Consider the following 16,619-nt stretch of genomic DNA (forward strand, 5'->3'; position numbering starts at 1 on the left):
TTTGAAATATTCAACAAACTGAAAATAAAAATAACTACGATAACATAATTCTCAGATTAATCATTTTTAGAAGATGCATATATATGCACATATATGTAATTACCCAGAGCAACTAAAAAAGAGTTGCTGCATCAAACACTGAATGAGAGTAAATGATGTAAATGGCTGCACAACAATCTAATGATGGTCCAATAGGGGGCACTGTGGCACCATGTAACATGTTAATTGTCCTTTCTTTGGAAACAACTGGCACTTAATTTCACTTTGCCGAGAAGCCAGTTAATAAAAATACTTAAGAACCCTTCAGTCAGTCAAGAGTAGATCACCTGACATCAATCTGTCATACAGGACTCACACTTATTACAAATATCTGTATCATATTTATTTATCAAACTGTAAGCTCTACTAAACAGTACCAGATCACATATTTCACTAAGCAGTCCTGTCACTAATGTGAAGGCGGGCCACATTAGGTTGTGCCATCGAGTGAGAGTTCACAACACAACAGACAGACAAAGGTCAGACACATTTATGTCAGGAATGTCTGAATGGTTTGCTGATTATCTACTGGTGTCAGTAAGGGGAAAAAACAGTTTTAGATTCACCAGACTCCAAAGTCTTCATGGATGTTAGATCACTCTTGCTTGATTCTGCAGCAAGGCTCCATTCATTTATTGTCACAGCAAATAGCTCCTTTTCCTATGAAAGTGTTTCTATTCTATTATGTTAGATTAGATATCAAGATTAGTATGAAATCACTTGTGTGTGAAAACATGAGCAAATACCATTGAAAAAATAATTAGGCTGACACATTCTATGAGCATTCGGATTTATTGAAGGCACATCAGTTGAGAGATAACACAATAGTTGTGCTGGACATTAACATTCATCGTCAATCACCTTTTTTTCCTTTAACTAAATCAATCTCTGACATATTAGTGCTGGATATTTTACCATTTATGGACCAAAATAGCAAATCAAAAAGGCATTTCCTGTTTAAGGCAACAATTTTAGATCAGTTTTACATCCAAAGACAGATTTTTAGTTATGTGATTAATCATTTTAAGTTCTTCATGATAGTTGCCTTTATTATAAGCACCCATGTGGTCACATTTTAAAGACTAATTTGTGAGATTAAAATTATAAATACATTTTAAATGTTCAAATATTAGACACCAGTTTTTATTTTGTTTTGTTTTTTTAATATCCAGCCTCATCAGTTTTAGAATCACTACTACTAATCTACAATGTATCACATTTAACAGCAATATTAAATACCATTGACATTACCCTAAAAGACTGAAGTCCAAATTTTCCAGTGTATAGCTGCTGTGTGTGTTGTTATTTTTTTTTACAGGTGGTACATGATCGATGCAAAAAAGTAGACAGAGTTAGGCCTTCAACCGTCACACTGGGGGTTACAGTGTTACGTGGCTGGTTTTCCAGAGCAGTGCACCTTGACCACATCTCTGGAACCAATATGTGCACTGAGATGGAAAAACATGGTCAAGATCGTGATCTCGTAAAATCTTGCCGAAACTTCCAGCCCCATTTTAAAGACCTCCAAGGATAGTGTTTAAATTACATCGGAATTTCACCGCCACTCTTTAAAAGTTTCATTGGTTCTGCACCCGGTGTCTCTTCTTGATCTCTGTCCCTTCTGATTCCTTCATGCAAGCGACCAGGAAATCGCGGCACTTCAGAGTGTACTGCTCAGGGAAATCACGGAAATGGCTGACGTGGGCGGTGGAGACAAAATCGTAACTGTCCACTGGGACGTCTTTCAGCTTCAGGGTCTCCACGAAGAGCTCGATGTCCCGGTGCCTGATCACCTGGTCGGCTCTGGAGTAAAGGTAGAAATGAGGCCAGGCGGGCGGACTCTCCTGCACGGCATCGTAGTGGTTCTTGTGGATGTACTTGGTTAATGGATACAGCACGATTCGCAGCAAGAAAACAGTCACTGCGAAAAGCGCTAGGAGGACGTACCTTAAAAGTGGACTGATTTTTGGCCCCAGGGTGGCTGTCAGTGCGCGCAGGGCCCCGCGGACATTCCCGCTACCGGGGGCGCTGTCCACAAGGGCCCCGATCACACACAGGGAACTGAACTGTTTGTCATTGTGCAAGAGCTCTGCAATGTACCGGTAGAGCATGAAGCCACCGTTACTGAATACATGGAAGAAAATAGGACTGTTTTCCACCTCATAATCGTAGAGGATCTCTAGCAACTTGAGGGCAGTGCTGCTCAGCTCCTTGTAGCCAAACGACTCGGAGATGAAGACAGTCTTCAAAGGAGCCGTGTAGCGGATGGTGACACATCCCTGTAAGAGAAGAAAACATAAAAGAAAGCAAGAATGAAAACTTAATAGCTGAGTAGTTTGCACAGCTTCAACTGTGTTACACTGCTGTTAAAGTCTCCATTAAATGACCTCACATGACTTCTACTTCCTCTAAAACAGAATATATTAAATGGTGACATCATCCTGCACTACAGTACATTGAAATTTTAACCAATTAAATCTTCAGAAATCTTAAAACATCCTTCCTTATCCACTTATCCCTTAAAATAAAATATATTATTGGTTTACACTCCCTGACCCAACATCCTGTTTCAACAGGAAATACATAAAATCAAGGAGTGTCATTTCATGAGGCCTTTTAAGGTAGAGTTGGTTGTTCTGGAGAAATACTTGATATGAAAACCCAAACAAATACAACCCTTCCTTTGTTCTCCTTTAGAAGCTCCACCCAAATTCATGGATGTACATTGCCAAGGCAATGACCAAAAGAGATATATGGCAGAATCAAAAGCGATAGGTCAGCTGTACAGTCACTTCTGTTGTTCTCATGCATTATCTTGAACGGAAAGTCCACCTACGCGGCCTCTGTGGTCTCCCCACAACCTAGGATCAGTCTGTCAGATGCAGCTGCTGAAGAGCTGAAAGGGCAGGTGCTGTACAAACTACCTTCACCAGACTGACTGAAGGCAGAAATTTACTGAACCAAAATAGTTTGATAGATAAATCAACAGGATTTATATTAATTAATACACATAATAAGTTGCAAAGATGTTTGTGTGATTTAAACAGTTGCTGATCAGATTACACTTCACTTAAATGCAATAGAAACAGACTTGCAATATGTGTGAGACTGTCATGGCTTCAGTGTGGTTTTGTCTTATAACAGCGTATATGTTATAAGACAAGACGTTTTCTCTGTGATTGGCTACAGTCTCTTTCTCCCACCATTCAACAGGTGCTGGAGATGAGAGACCGTCCTGTCATGTCCTCACAGAGACAGCTGCTCTCATGTCATCCTCCTGTCCTGTGCACAAGCCTAAAAGAATAATATTATGGCTTGGCCCAATTCATTTTGTTTGTTTCCCTTCTACAGAGTCAGAGCTATGCATAAACACTATTTTTTCCAGTGCACACACAGAAGAGAGCACTAGCAGAGCATGAGGAGATATTCTGTGAAATTAGTTTAAAATAAAATCATGATCCACTCTTTCTACAGAATGACTGATTCTACCTTTAAAAGCAACACTACAGATCAGCTTGTGATATTTGTCATTAAGTTTAAACCTGTTCATTGTAGATGGAGCTGTACTTGGAGAGGTGTTTGTCTTTGCAGCCAGCCCAGCCCAACAGAATCACAACTGGCTCCTTTGTCCCCTGCCAGTGCTTCTCTGAAAACAACACACACGATAAAACACAACAACAACAGCAGGTTAACACAGCTGTCACGTTCAGCTAAGCTACACTAAGCTAAGCTACACCAAGCTAAACAGAACTTAATTTGCACGCTTGCATTATGAGATAACGTTAGCATGCAGGCTAGGCTAACTGAGCCATGTACAGTACAATGAAATGATGCTCACCAGACGTCCCTGCATCTGGAAACACGATGTTGTAGTCTATTTCATCGTCTGCCATTGCTGTGAGAGAAAATATATTAGGTGTCGTTCTCTAAGGTTAATGTTTGGCTCATTTGGCTGCTGTGGAAAGGTTGAAAGAGAAGCTAGATAGCGCTGGAAGAAGAAACGCCAGCTGGAGACAGACAGGAGACGACAGACAGGTCTGGAGACTGACACTGCTCGGTCCTTCTGTTCTACCGGAGCGGCTGCTCTTCTTCTGCTGGTTGAAAGGCGGGAAGCATCCAGCTCAGGTAGCATTAGCGCCCCCCTCTGTTTTGTAGCAGCTATTGTTCCTTTCAAATAGTTAAAGTCCCCTTCATTGACATTTTTTTTTTGTCTTCTTACTTTAGTTGATGTTCGAGCTTTACTGTGCAAAGCTTGACACGAGAAGACTGTTTTCATATTTGAGCTCATTGATCAAATTATTTTAAGGGTTAGGGTCTGCTGTACTTCATAATATAAGACGAGCAGGACTGGGGAATTCTCCCATAGACAAAATAGGCCTACAGTAAAATGATGTTATCTGGTGAAAAACAAAAAAAATAAAAAGTTGAAACCCTGTCTCTAAAAAGACAGCCCAGAACACAGGAATGTATGAAAGAGTCATTTTTCTGCATTCAGGGGTAGATGAGGAATTTGTCTTTCAGAAGAGAGTGAAACCATTGCCAGTAGCAGTGAGTTGATTAAAAAGATTGCATTCAATTAGTGATATCAGGGTACCAGTGTCCATTAATGCCTTTACTAATATTATGTAAGAACCTAAATCAGGGTACTGACATTAACTGAGAAGAGATCCTGCTGACTGGCAGAATTTATCATCCAAAGGAAACCGGGTTTGGATATTTGCGCGCCTCATAAAACATACAGAAGGTCAATTTACTTTTAGGTGTCAGATGAGGAAATACTGGAGCATATTGACTGATCTGCAGCCTTCAATACTACAGACAGACCAATGTTTCCTCACTAGCAACTGTGTGCTCCAGTTTTTTTCCATCTGACCTCAGAAGCACCTGATTTAGTTGCATATTGCTGGAAGATGCGCAGAGAACCCATTTTTCTAATAGGTCTGTCGGATTATTTCTTATAAATTTAGTATACTGACTGTGCCAACCGTGCGTAAAATTACGCAGTGGCGACAGCAAATGTAAAACGCATGTTCCTGCAGCTAACGGCGGTATACATTTACTGAAAGGAGAGTTAATCGTCTAAGAAGCAGTTATATTATGATAGTAGACTCTTGATACGAATCAAAAGAATAAAAATTGTTCGCAAATGTGAGAGGTCTGGAGTGTGCGCCTCCGCCAAAAATAAATAAAATAGGTCTTCTGAAAAAAACTGTAAATATAATGCAAATATTGACAGTAGCTACAGGGTGTGTTTGCATCTTCAGTTTGTTTGTGTCATCCAATCATTCATCATTAATTCATCAATTAATAAGCAAATGTATGCTCATCATTACCTATATGAAGGTATTCAGATGCTGTACGAGTTTCTCTCTATAGAGGTAATTAAAGATCTACAAATTAGGCTTCTAATCACACAGAAGTCACAGTAACTGATATTATCTGTTCATTGTAAATCATGCACACAGGTGAACGTACGTGCGTCAGTTAGCCATGGAAACAGAACGATGACGTGAACCAGGTGTAGGCTATATAAGGGCTGCAAATGAGTTCATTTTCCCTTTTGCACCTGGACCTGACCCGAGTTGACCCTCTGCAAAACCTGCTGGAAGCTGAACACCTGGACAACTGATCAACTGGAAAACTGATCAATTGGACAACTGATCACCCACAAGACTTCTGTTGGAATACGAGCTCTTGGATAGGTTGGGAAGAAGAAGAAACCAACAGGACAGCTTGATTGTAAAGTAAAAGTCTCCTGCTGCTAGAGAAATGGCTCCTGGAGGCCCCCCTGTGGAGGAGCACCTGCTGACCCGGGTCAGACGGTGGCTCAACTACTATACAGGTAAGACATCTTTATTATGATGCCTAATGTGTTAATTGCTCTCACTGGCATCCTTAAAAACGCATTTCAGTACAAAATTAGGACTTTATTCATGTAAATTGTTTAATTTAAACTTGGACAATTATGAAAAACACAGATTTGATGGAGACAGACACACACTCGACGTTTTCTCGGTGTAAAATGAATATTAGATGGTAGGAATGTGCGGATTTTCCCGGGAGGGGTGTGGAATGTATTAATAAAGGGGTAATGATTTGAAAACATTGTTATTTTGGTTTGAGCACATCAAATTATAGAAAATTGTCGTCGACGATTTGGGAAAAAAGATGGCGACTGGGCCATTTTTCGAATAATGCCAAAAATCTATATTTTTTGCGCACCATGGAGACGATAGAACTTTTAGGAGCTGACGCCACGACGTCAGAACGCACAGGTCTAAACAAATCAGAGCCAGTTCTGTTTGCTGTCAAGTCCTTTTACGTTCAGTTTTTAACATTTATGAATTATCATTTTCACATATTCATTATAGGCCTATTAATATATATTCAGATATTGTTATGAGATTCAGTAAAGGAGATAAAGTGAACTGTGTATGTGACTGTACCTGACATGATTGTATTTTCATCATTTTAATTATGTATTAAATGTAATTTAGTATGTTCATGTTTAACACCTAGTTTTGTGGACACAGAAGCACATAGGCTATATTAATGTGGTTATTTTGGAGAAGACATATTGTTAGTTGAAGATGATATAATCGAAATACACAGTGTGAGTTGTGCGTAATGACGCACACCTCTGTGCCAAACTATCTATGTGGCCAGGTGTTTCTGAATTACTGTTTACATCTCAGATTTGTTCACTGATTCAGATAATGAACGACTCATGATTTCATGAACTAAATGGTAATTAGCAGTGGTGGAGTGCAACTATACATTTACTCAAGTAAAGACAACTGTACTTGTTTCCATTTTCCATTTTATGCCCTCATACTTCTACTTCACTACATTTATCTGACATTGTTAAATTGTTAATTTGCAGATTAAGATTTTACATAAAACATATTGTTTTACAAAATATGATGCTACAGATTTAACTACATATATTTATAAAGTATGTTAATTAAGCTCTATTTTAACAACTTACAGCATTAAAGACTGTTTTCATGTTGTATGTGCATCAGTAAAATAATCTATTAATGTAATACGTTTTAATATATCATTGTGCTCCATAATAAGTACTTTTACTTTTAATACTTAAAGTACATTTTGCTGAGAATACTTGTGTTCTTTGAAAATGCTGAATTAATAACTTGTAAGGAAGTATTTTTAATTATAGTATTTCTTATTTTACTGATGTAATAAAGTTGATTACTTGTTCACTACCACAAGAATACAGATAAGGTTTTTAGGTATGGCTCTGGATGCTCCAGGTCCACGGTAATGTGATGAACTCCTAGTCAACAGTTATTAAAGATGAACCATAACATTCTCATCTTTTTGGAAGCCCATCAGTGTTACACACATTTTATAGCATTTAAATGTATGTCTTCCTCATTAATGATTGGGGGGCTCCGCTAATTTAACCATTGTTAGACTCTTTGGACCATAACAGATAGTTTTCTCCTCTCTTGTGTACCAACAATGCCTTATTATTGTGCTCATAGTATTTATGGACAGTCAGATATGCCCCAACAAAGAAAATCTGTGAAATATGACATGTTTGAATGAAATATTGAATGTAATCTGACTTTTTTATACACTTTCTCTCCTCAGGTGGTTTGTTTGGCCGTTCAAATAGCGTCGAACACGCGGTTGTGGAGAATCCTCCAGAAGAGGACACGGTCATCAACGTTGTTGGTGTGGATGAAGAGGACGTTGCTCAGGCTGCTCCTCACCCTGCTCCTCACCCTGCTCCTAATGCTTTTCTTCACCCTGCTCCTCAGCCTACTCCTCAGCCTGCTTCTTACGCTTACCCTCAGCCTGCTCCTTACCTTGCTCATCAGCTTGCTCCTCAGCCCGCTTCTTACGCTTTCCCTTATCCTGCTCCTCATGCTTTTCCTCACCCTGCTTCTCACGCTTTCCCTGACCTTTTCCCTCACCCTTTTATCCATCCTGCTCCCTACCCTTTCCCTCAGTCTGCTCCTTACCCTGCTCATGCTTTTCCTCACCTGGCTCCTCACACTTTCCCCGACCTTTTCCATCACCCTTTTGCTTTTATTCATCCTGCTCCTCACCCTTTCCCCCAGCCCGCTCCTCAGCCCGCTCCTCATGCTTTCCCTGACCTTTTCCCTCACCCTTTCCTCGACCCTTTTGCTTTTATTTATCCTGCTCCTCACCCTGCTCCTCACGCTTTCCCTCACCCGCCTCCTCCTGCTGCTCCTCCTGCTGACCCTGAAGAGGACGAGGAAATCGATGTCGTGGGTTTGGATGAAGAGGATGTCATTGAGATCCCTGAACTGGAGGTGGAGGACATTGGGCCACTTTTGTCACAAGAGTCTTCTGAGGATAACAACAACAACTGCAGCTGTGAAGACTGCTTGGAAGAAGCCCTCTCAACTACTGGCCTTGGCTCCTCCAGAAGAAGGAGCAGGGAGGAGATTGATGAAGAGAGTGACGAGGAGGAGGTCGCTGCGAAGAGGTTGAGGATGTCCAAAGATTAACTCCCCAACGCACAACAATCTTCCTTGAAACATTCACGCTTCCTCACTACCATACCTGACTAGTGGCCTTTGCGTCTGGCGGGGCTGGTGACACCCCAAGTAGCGTCTTACACTGGGGCTTTTTTAATGTTTGCAATGTTTAGATTTGATCTTTTGATTCTTGAGGACCAGCCTCTGCGTCTGGCGGGGCTGTCAACATCCCAGTTAGCGTCTTGCTCCGGGATCGTTCTTAGGATCACTCCACATTTTGGCATGGTGGCTGGATCGACGTTTCTTTGACCCTGGAGGCCTTTGTGTCTGGCAGGGCTGTCGACTCCCCATGCACAAAGCCTTTGCGTCTGGCGGGGCTGGTTAAACCCCATTTAGCGTCTTGCACTGGGGCTTTTTTAATGTTTGCAATGTTTAAGTTTGTTCTGTTGATTCCTGAGGACCGGCCTTTGCGTCTGGCGGGGCTGTCAACGTCCCAGGTAGCATCTTGCACCGGGATCGTTCTTGGGATCACTCCATATTTTGGCATGGTGGCTGGATCGACTTTTCTTTCACCCTGGAGGTCTTTGTATCTGGCAGGGCTGTCGACTCCCCGTGCTTGAAGCCTTTGCTTTTGTGGGGTGGGAGGGTTGGGGTTGGGGTTTGGGTGGGGTGGGGCGTGGGGGGTAATATGGACAAAAAAGGTAAGTACGAGAATCTGACTTGTAAAGAATACATCTTATATAATAACTCAAAGATGAATTGTCAGTCTCATTAACCATTATTTATTGTTCTCAATTCTTATTCCACTTGACCAACCTGAGCTGCTGCTGTTCACTATGGATGAAAAAGATGAGTCCGGGCCTCTGATTTATATTTGTTCATTTTTGTTCATATATGTTTCATATATTGTCAGTTATTCAACAGTTGTCTTTCTAACCAGTATTTACTGTTCTCTACTCCCATCTTTTTCTACCACCTGAGCTGCTGCTGTTCACTGTGGACAAAAAGGTGAGTAGAAACTTATGAATTATACACCACTTATTTTGAAATCAAAAAGACTGTCTGTCTGTTTAACTTTTATTTCTTGTTCTCTGCTCTCATTTCACTCGACCAACCTGAGCTGCTCCTGTTCACTGTGGACTGTAAGGTGAGTCTCGCCTTCTGATTCAGAAACAAACCTAATTATCTATTTAATATAACTGTTATAGTCATAATAGTTTGCTTTACTAACAATTTTTATTCCTCTCTACTCTCATCTTATTCTGACACTTGAGCTGCTGCTGTTCACTGTGGACAAAAAGGTGAGTACATACCTCTGACTTTAAAAAGTGACTTTTACCAGGCTGTGACATAGACAGAGAATGATTTTTTGTCAAGTTGAAACATATTATATTATGTCTATTTATACATATAATACCACTTATTTAGAAATCAAAGGGATTATTTTTCAGTTGTACTAATATGTATTGTTCTCTGCTCTTATTTCACTCAACCATCTTTTCTAACCATTTTATTTCTTATTTATCTTATGATACCTGAGCTGCTGCTGTGCACTAGATGAAAAGATGAGTCTGAGCTTCTGATGGGAGAGAACATGATCTAAAGAGTGTATATACTGTATACATACATACATACAACAGACCAAGTGAAGGATCTATGTCCATGATATGTTTTTGTTATCACAGGGCGAGACTCTTCGTGGGTTCTCAGACCTTGACTATAAACCAAACTACACAAATCCAGCATCACACAACCAATTTGACCTGAGGAAACTTCAGCACCACATTACTGTCTACTGAACACACTGACACAACTTCAGCACCCTGATATTCTTAAATTGACTCTTTTGTTATTTAATTCAATAAAATAAGTAATCATCTTGAAATGTAAAATGATTCTGTGCTCTTTGAGATCTTTTAATTCTAAGTTATGTTGGGTTCACTTCTTAAGACAGGATATGATCATCAGTACACATAAGGAAAAGTTTTGGGTAGATGCAAAAAAAACATTTTAAATGGAGGTGTACAGTTTGTCCTGAGGGGGGCGCCAGAGGAAAGGCAATGTTACTAAAATCATCAAGCACATTCTCTCTGAAAGTGGAATTACAGGAACACTTAGGCTCAGCTCTTGTCAGAATTGTCTCATCTTTCATCAGTCTAGCTCAGTCTCAGTTTACCCAGTATCCCAGGAACTCAATTGTAATATTTTAACTAAGACTAACTTCACACAGCAGATACAGGACATATTCTTTCTCCTCTGTACATTCCAGAGGATAATTGTGGTGTGGCTGATCTTATACTACTTAGTTACAAACTATATATTTCATCACAGCCTGGAGACACACACTTATACATTCTTCTGTATTATCTGCAGTAGTTACAGTAATTCACTCCGTGTGCACTGTCTCATTATATAAAGTGATTATAGTTCTGGACAGTTTGGTGTGCATCATCCTTCCAGACACACCTAGAGGTTGAAATAAAGACAAAAGCATTGTTAAACAGCATACGTTTATTTTCCACATTACTTGAGAAACAAATCATTAAAAAAAAATTGGGATCAATCATAATCTCACTGTAGCCGTTTCCAGGGAAACACTAACTCACTAATGCCATTATCAAGTACTTTCTCTATTTTAAGAGTATTTTCAGTTCGGTAAGTAAATCCACAGAAGACTAGTGAATAAGGCAGGGATGAGGAGTAATAACAGACCAAAATATGATTCTCTCTAGATTGTCAGATTGTATTTTTTGGCATGAAAAATAAGTGAGCATTACTGCCAAAATCACCATATTCTTAAATAAAAATAAAGAAACCACAGTGGTGCCTCTATGAGGGTGGAACAGTCATTGTGCACCAGAAACAAGACTGAAGCTGAGCACCATTTTCTGCTCATATAAAACATCATACGTTGATTTCTTGTATGCTAAATGAAAAAACAGTATGCTGTGAAGATCAGTATATGGATACCATGGCAACCTGTCCTACAGTTGTCAAGACATTTCACTAAAAACAAAAATGTCAACCTCGTGGTGGAGTTCAATAAAGTCAGCAGGATTCATCTTCACAGGACCTTGAATTTTAAGAAAAATCTCAATAAAAATTCATTTGAATGGCAGCAATCCATCTGATATCTGTCTAGTTATTCCAGTGTGGACAAAGCTGGTGTACCAACTCACACTGACATATCTAGAAAATAAAATGTGACCCTGCATGTGTATAAACTTATCTCCCTGCCTTCTGTAACCGCTACACTCCCTTCCCCCACACCATCTCCATCTTCTGCAGGTGGGCCTTGGATGACTTGGAGAAGGTGCTTTTAACCACGTTGAGAGGAGCCGCCTTGCCGCTGAGGTAAACCTTATTGAGAGCGGTCGGGAGCCACGTCTGCTCCTTCTCCTCTGCACTATCATCCGCCCCGTCCTTCTTGATTTTGCTGAACGAGTAGGCGAAGATGTATGCTGTCATGAAAGCGTCAAACCCGGCCCTGTGCGTCCCTGAGTCGGCCTTCTTCTCAGTCTTAGCGGTGGGATCGTTACACTTTTCTATCGTCACCTCTCCTTCTGTGTTTTCTACACCGTTGTCGTCATTTGTAACAGCGGTTGTTGCAGAGTTTCTAGAGTCCGTGTTGTGCTCACACACTCCGTTCCCCTCGCTGTCTGTTTTCATGTTTTCCCCTTCATTCTGTTTCCCCTCCTCACACGGCTCAGCGGTCGTCTCTTTCTGTCCGTCTCCCGTCTCTTCTGGATCCACTTCCATGTGTGGTATTTTGTTTTCCGGGGCGTTGTCGAAGATGGACGAGTCCTCCGCTACCTCTCCCGCAGCTCTCTTCTCTCTGTTTCTCTTCCTCTTTTTCCTCTTGTCCTGCTTGCCTTTCTCATCTTGGAGGATGATGAGGTCAGTGTCGTGGGACAGAGGACACTGAGTGCCATTAAGACACCAACCAAATGCCTGCCACACACACAAAAGACAGGACAGTCAATAACAATAATCACACACAAGTACATACCATCTAGTTTACTGTGCTCTTCCTCAATTAAAGCAATGGAACTTTATTAACATTCGTTGAATTTACTTTAGTTCGACAATTTGGCAAAAACAAAAGGTTTCTTCTGTTGAGACTCACAGAGAAGCGCTGGCAGATGTCAGTCTTTCCCTCAGCAGACGCCACATCTGGACAGACCCTGTAGTCCACATAGCTGGACATCTGACCGACATACTGACAGAACTCCACATGAACGTGAGGTCCGACCCCTCCAGAGGTCACACTGCGACCGTTATCCAGCTTACTGTAAAGATGGGGAGAGCATGATCGTAGCTTTACATCAGCACAGCCTAAGTGGCCATAATATAAGCACAATAACACAACTCCAAAGTGTCCTGATATAAAACATAATGAACTCAGCAGAGGAAAAGCCACTCATCTCCAGACATCTTGTGTATTGTGATCGACATATGTACTGTATAGTAAACCAATACACACCATTTCTTGTAGGCATACTCCAGATAGGAGGCAGTAAGCCGGAGCTCAAATTCAGTGACGTATTTGGTATCGTAGATGCCGGCAGGAAACATCTCAGACAGGTCGGCTGTGAAGGTGGCCAAGCGCTCGGGCAAATGAGCGTAAAAACTCTGGAGGAAAAGACAAAATCGCTTCAATTAAAAAGTAATAAAATAAGTACTGTGTGCCCTGAAAAAAACAATATTCAGTAAGTTATTAATCATTTTCTTGGGATTTTTCACAGTGTTTTTATCACTGTGACAAGAATCGGATGCTTAATTCCATAATATGTTAGTAACTTATTAACTTGCTAACTAACTAGATATAGTTACTAGATAGTTTTAGAGCAACGGATTATAGAACATTTCAGATTTTTACATTTATTTTCACTTTTCAATCATTCATCAATGTTTATTATTAATCTATAATTCAATCAAGTCAATCAAAATTGTATTTATATAGCACTGTTCATACAGGTTTATGTAGTTCAAAGTACTTCATCTGACAAGCTGATAATAAGACAGAACAAGTGTAGACCAAGAACAACATAAAGAAAAGGAACAAGAACAAAGAAGATTTAGAGACCAATGCACACAAGAGTAAATACGAATGATAAAAATGTAATTAAAAAAGATCTATAATAAAAAAAATGTATTATAAAACTAAATAATAAAAAATAACTAGGTTAAAAAAGACAAAACCGATGTAAAATGAAATAATGAAAGCTAGATTACAGCTAGGTTAAAATAGACAAAGAGAAACAGATGAATAAACTCAACATAAGTGTAAAAACATAGAATGGCAATAATAAAATATCAGATCATCTAAACATCTAAGGTGAAAGACAATGGGTTTGAGATTTTCATCTGTAAATGAAACTTTCAATATGAAAAACTGATGAAGAATTTAAGACAGCGTACCTGGTAAAGGAAGGCGATGTCGATGAGGCCGTTGTGGAGCACCAGGGGTTTCCTGGCCCGCAGCAGTTCAGTGAACAACGCCCGGATGTGGACACCGTGGTTGTCTGACCCTCCCTTGTGAAAAAAGCAGCGAGAGAAAAAGATCAGTTAGGAATCAAATAGTAAGATCTGAGGAAGGTCACTTATCTGTTGCAGTGTTCTGTTATATTGGTCGTATAACACACCATCCCTATAGTGTCTGTTTGCCCTGTAACATTAGATGGTCATAATTCTATCTTGATGTGTGCTTCTTGGCGTGCATGTAGGACAGAAACATCAATGCTCATTAATCTTATTTGTCCCACATTAATACAGAAAAAAAATAATAATATAAACAAAAACTAAATGGATAAGCACATAATTTAGAACTCATTTATTCACGCGGTTGTAAATGTAATACAGCCCACAGAGTCTTTTTAGGCATAACATAACTCATTTTAAGTTTGTGCAGCTGATATATGATTCCAGTGACTGACCCACTATACTGTGAAAAAAAATCATCGCTGACTAATCAAATGTGTAAATTTAACTATGTAGAAAATAGGCTACAAAATTAGCATAATCACCTACAGTGCTCTACGTAGTTATGGAAGTAGGGCGACATGATTAATGGTAAGACCAGTGAACTTCTACCTGAGACACCAGGAGGTAAAACACAAGAGTACACACAGTTTCTTTAGAGAACACACCAGGCTCCAAAAGGCTCAGACGGTATCATAAGACACAGAACAGCATGTGGGCATTTTCACCTTGTTGTTGCCCTTGCAGTAAGGGATTCCTTGGGCGTACTGCTTATTGAAATCAAATCCGTGCTGTACCAGAAACTGGACTGACTGAGGCTCTATGATGTACTCCTCTGAACACAGCAGGGTGAGGTTGTACACCTGGACCATGTACGTGTCTGCCGGCTGGGGAAGAAGGAAGAGATGAAAGGAGATGAGGGCAGAGGATAAACTTCACAAGCATAAAACATGTGCAGCTATAGAAGTCTAGACACGAGTATCGACTAGTTTAAAGCCACAGGAAAACAGTGTCATAATGTTGAACCTTGTTGTCCAGTTTCTTGTAGCAGGCGATTCCCAGAGAGAGGATGGAGCGAGAGCGAGCTGCATGGCATATAGCTTTAAATCTGTCCTCTATAGACCTGAAACATGACAGCGAGGGTCAGGACAGACTTACAGAAATGCAAACACGGATAAGCCGACAACCTTTTGATGTTGTTAGGTGTGTGTGTTAAGAAGAAGTACAGACATAGAGAGGGACACTAATGTTTTTACTCACTCGGCCAGCAAGGATTTCCTGTTCCCAAGACCACTCAGCTCCTGAAACAACACAGAGACCACTTATTACTTGAGTCATCTCCTGAGACTACTGGCACATGTATAAAGGGCAGGTTCACCATTTTTCAAGTCAGTCAGGTGTCCAAAATGAACACTGGAATAGTTTTTTTCTTGTTGTAATCATTCTTCGTGTTCATACTGACTAGTAGAAGTAGGGCTCGACAGAAACTGCAATTTGGAGCCGATGCCAATACCGATATTAAGGAGCAAAAACCTTCTGATATCACTATATCACACAATAATTTTATATATAAAATACGATATTTTACCATTTGACAGTCAACTCTATGGTATAAAATGACATCAGTGCACTGAAACAGTGAACTTCACTGGGAATTTAATCATTATAAATAACTATAACTAACTAAAAAACAATACACAGACATAACAAAGAAACCCATGTATGTATATATTAAACTTGAATTAAGAAAAAGGATCAAATATACATTAAATGCTGCCTATATAACTTAAAAATACATGGACACGTATCGAACAACATACACACCGATACCAATATGTCATATGTGATGGAATATCGGCTGACCGTTATATCGGGAATTTGATGCTTAAAAATATCCACTTGATATGACCATCTCAAACTCATCTAGGCTCATATAAGCTTCACATCTACTTTAAAATGCAGCTTGGCACAAAATGACTGTGTGGAGGAAAACCTCTTTCACTGTTGGACACCTGACTGTGGTTTTAAGACACACTTTAAGACACACATTAAACTTGCACTTACCGTGTCAAGTGCAACGAAGGAGGACGTTTTAATAGCTATAACCATAGCAGGCCATAGCTCTTTGAAATTATCTTTATGAACATCAATGACAGGAACTACCAGTGAAGATGCCATGTTTGTTTCTAATAACTAATACACGCAGTAGCTCACTTATTAACAGTTGAGAGGTTTGCCGCACAGTTACAGCTAAACTAACTAGAATTGGTTTTCATTCGTAGCTGCTCTGTACGGAGGTGTTGCTTGTTGCCTCTTTGTTATATTACTTGTCATGTATTCAAACACAAGTCATTGATAGAATAGCACTTATTGGAGTCGACAGCTAGCCGCGCATAAAGCGTAAACATTTCAACGTGCTTCATCGGGTCCTGAGACAAACAATCTGTAGGAGCTAAACTATCAACTGCTCGAAAAGTAAATGTATTTATCATTAGCTCGTTATCAAAAAATACAATCAGCTAATAAATATGAAAATGCACCACAAATAAAGGAATTCATATCGTAATTTCTCACTCTATTCGTCTTTGTTTTGCTTTACAAAATCATTTTCACACAGGCGTTTAC

At 39.9% G+C, this 16,619-nt stretch overlaps 2 protein-coding genes across 2 annotated transcripts; both read right to left on the reverse strand.

Moving 5' to 3' along the window:
* Positions 1 to 824: 824 nt before the first annotated feature.
* tmem53 (transmembrane protein 53) lies at positions 825 to 4,114 on the reverse strand. The gene is made up of 3 exons (XM_053329428.1): positions 3,878 to 4,114; positions 3,582 to 3,685; positions 825 to 2,318 (listed from the first exon to the last, which is right to left on the reverse strand). The coding sequence occupies exons 1-3, from the start codon at positions 3,930 to 3,932 to the stop codon at positions 1,617 to 1,619; spliced, it is 861 nt and encodes a 286-aa protein (XP_053185403.1). The 5' UTR covers positions 3,933 to 4,114; the 3' UTR covers positions 825 to 1,616.
* A 6,963-nt stretch (positions 4,115 to 11,077) lies between these two features.
* On the reverse strand, positions 11,078 to 16,493 carry toe1 (target of EGR1, exonuclease). Its single transcript, XM_053329424.1, has 8 exons — positions 16,059 to 16,493; positions 15,255 to 15,295; positions 15,021 to 15,117; positions 14,723 to 14,881; positions 13,935 to 14,048; positions 12,997 to 13,145; positions 12,640 to 12,802; positions 11,078 to 12,464 (listed from the first exon to the last, which is right to left on the reverse strand). Exons 1-8 carry the CDS (start codon positions 16,170 to 16,172, stop codon positions 11,763 to 11,765), a joined length of 1,539 nt encoding a protein of 512 aa, XP_053185399.1. The 5' UTR covers positions 16,173 to 16,493; the 3' UTR covers positions 11,078 to 11,762.
* Between the last annotated feature and the right edge of the window lie 126 nt (positions 16,494 to 16,619).

Source organism: Scomber japonicus, chromosome 12, assembly GCF_027409825.1.
Source record: "Scomber japonicus isolate fScoJap1 chromosome 12, fScoJap1.pri, whole genome shotgun sequence".
Classification (NCBI taxonomy): Eukaryota; Metazoa; Chordata; class Actinopteri; order Scombriformes; family Scombridae; genus Scomber; species Scomber japonicus.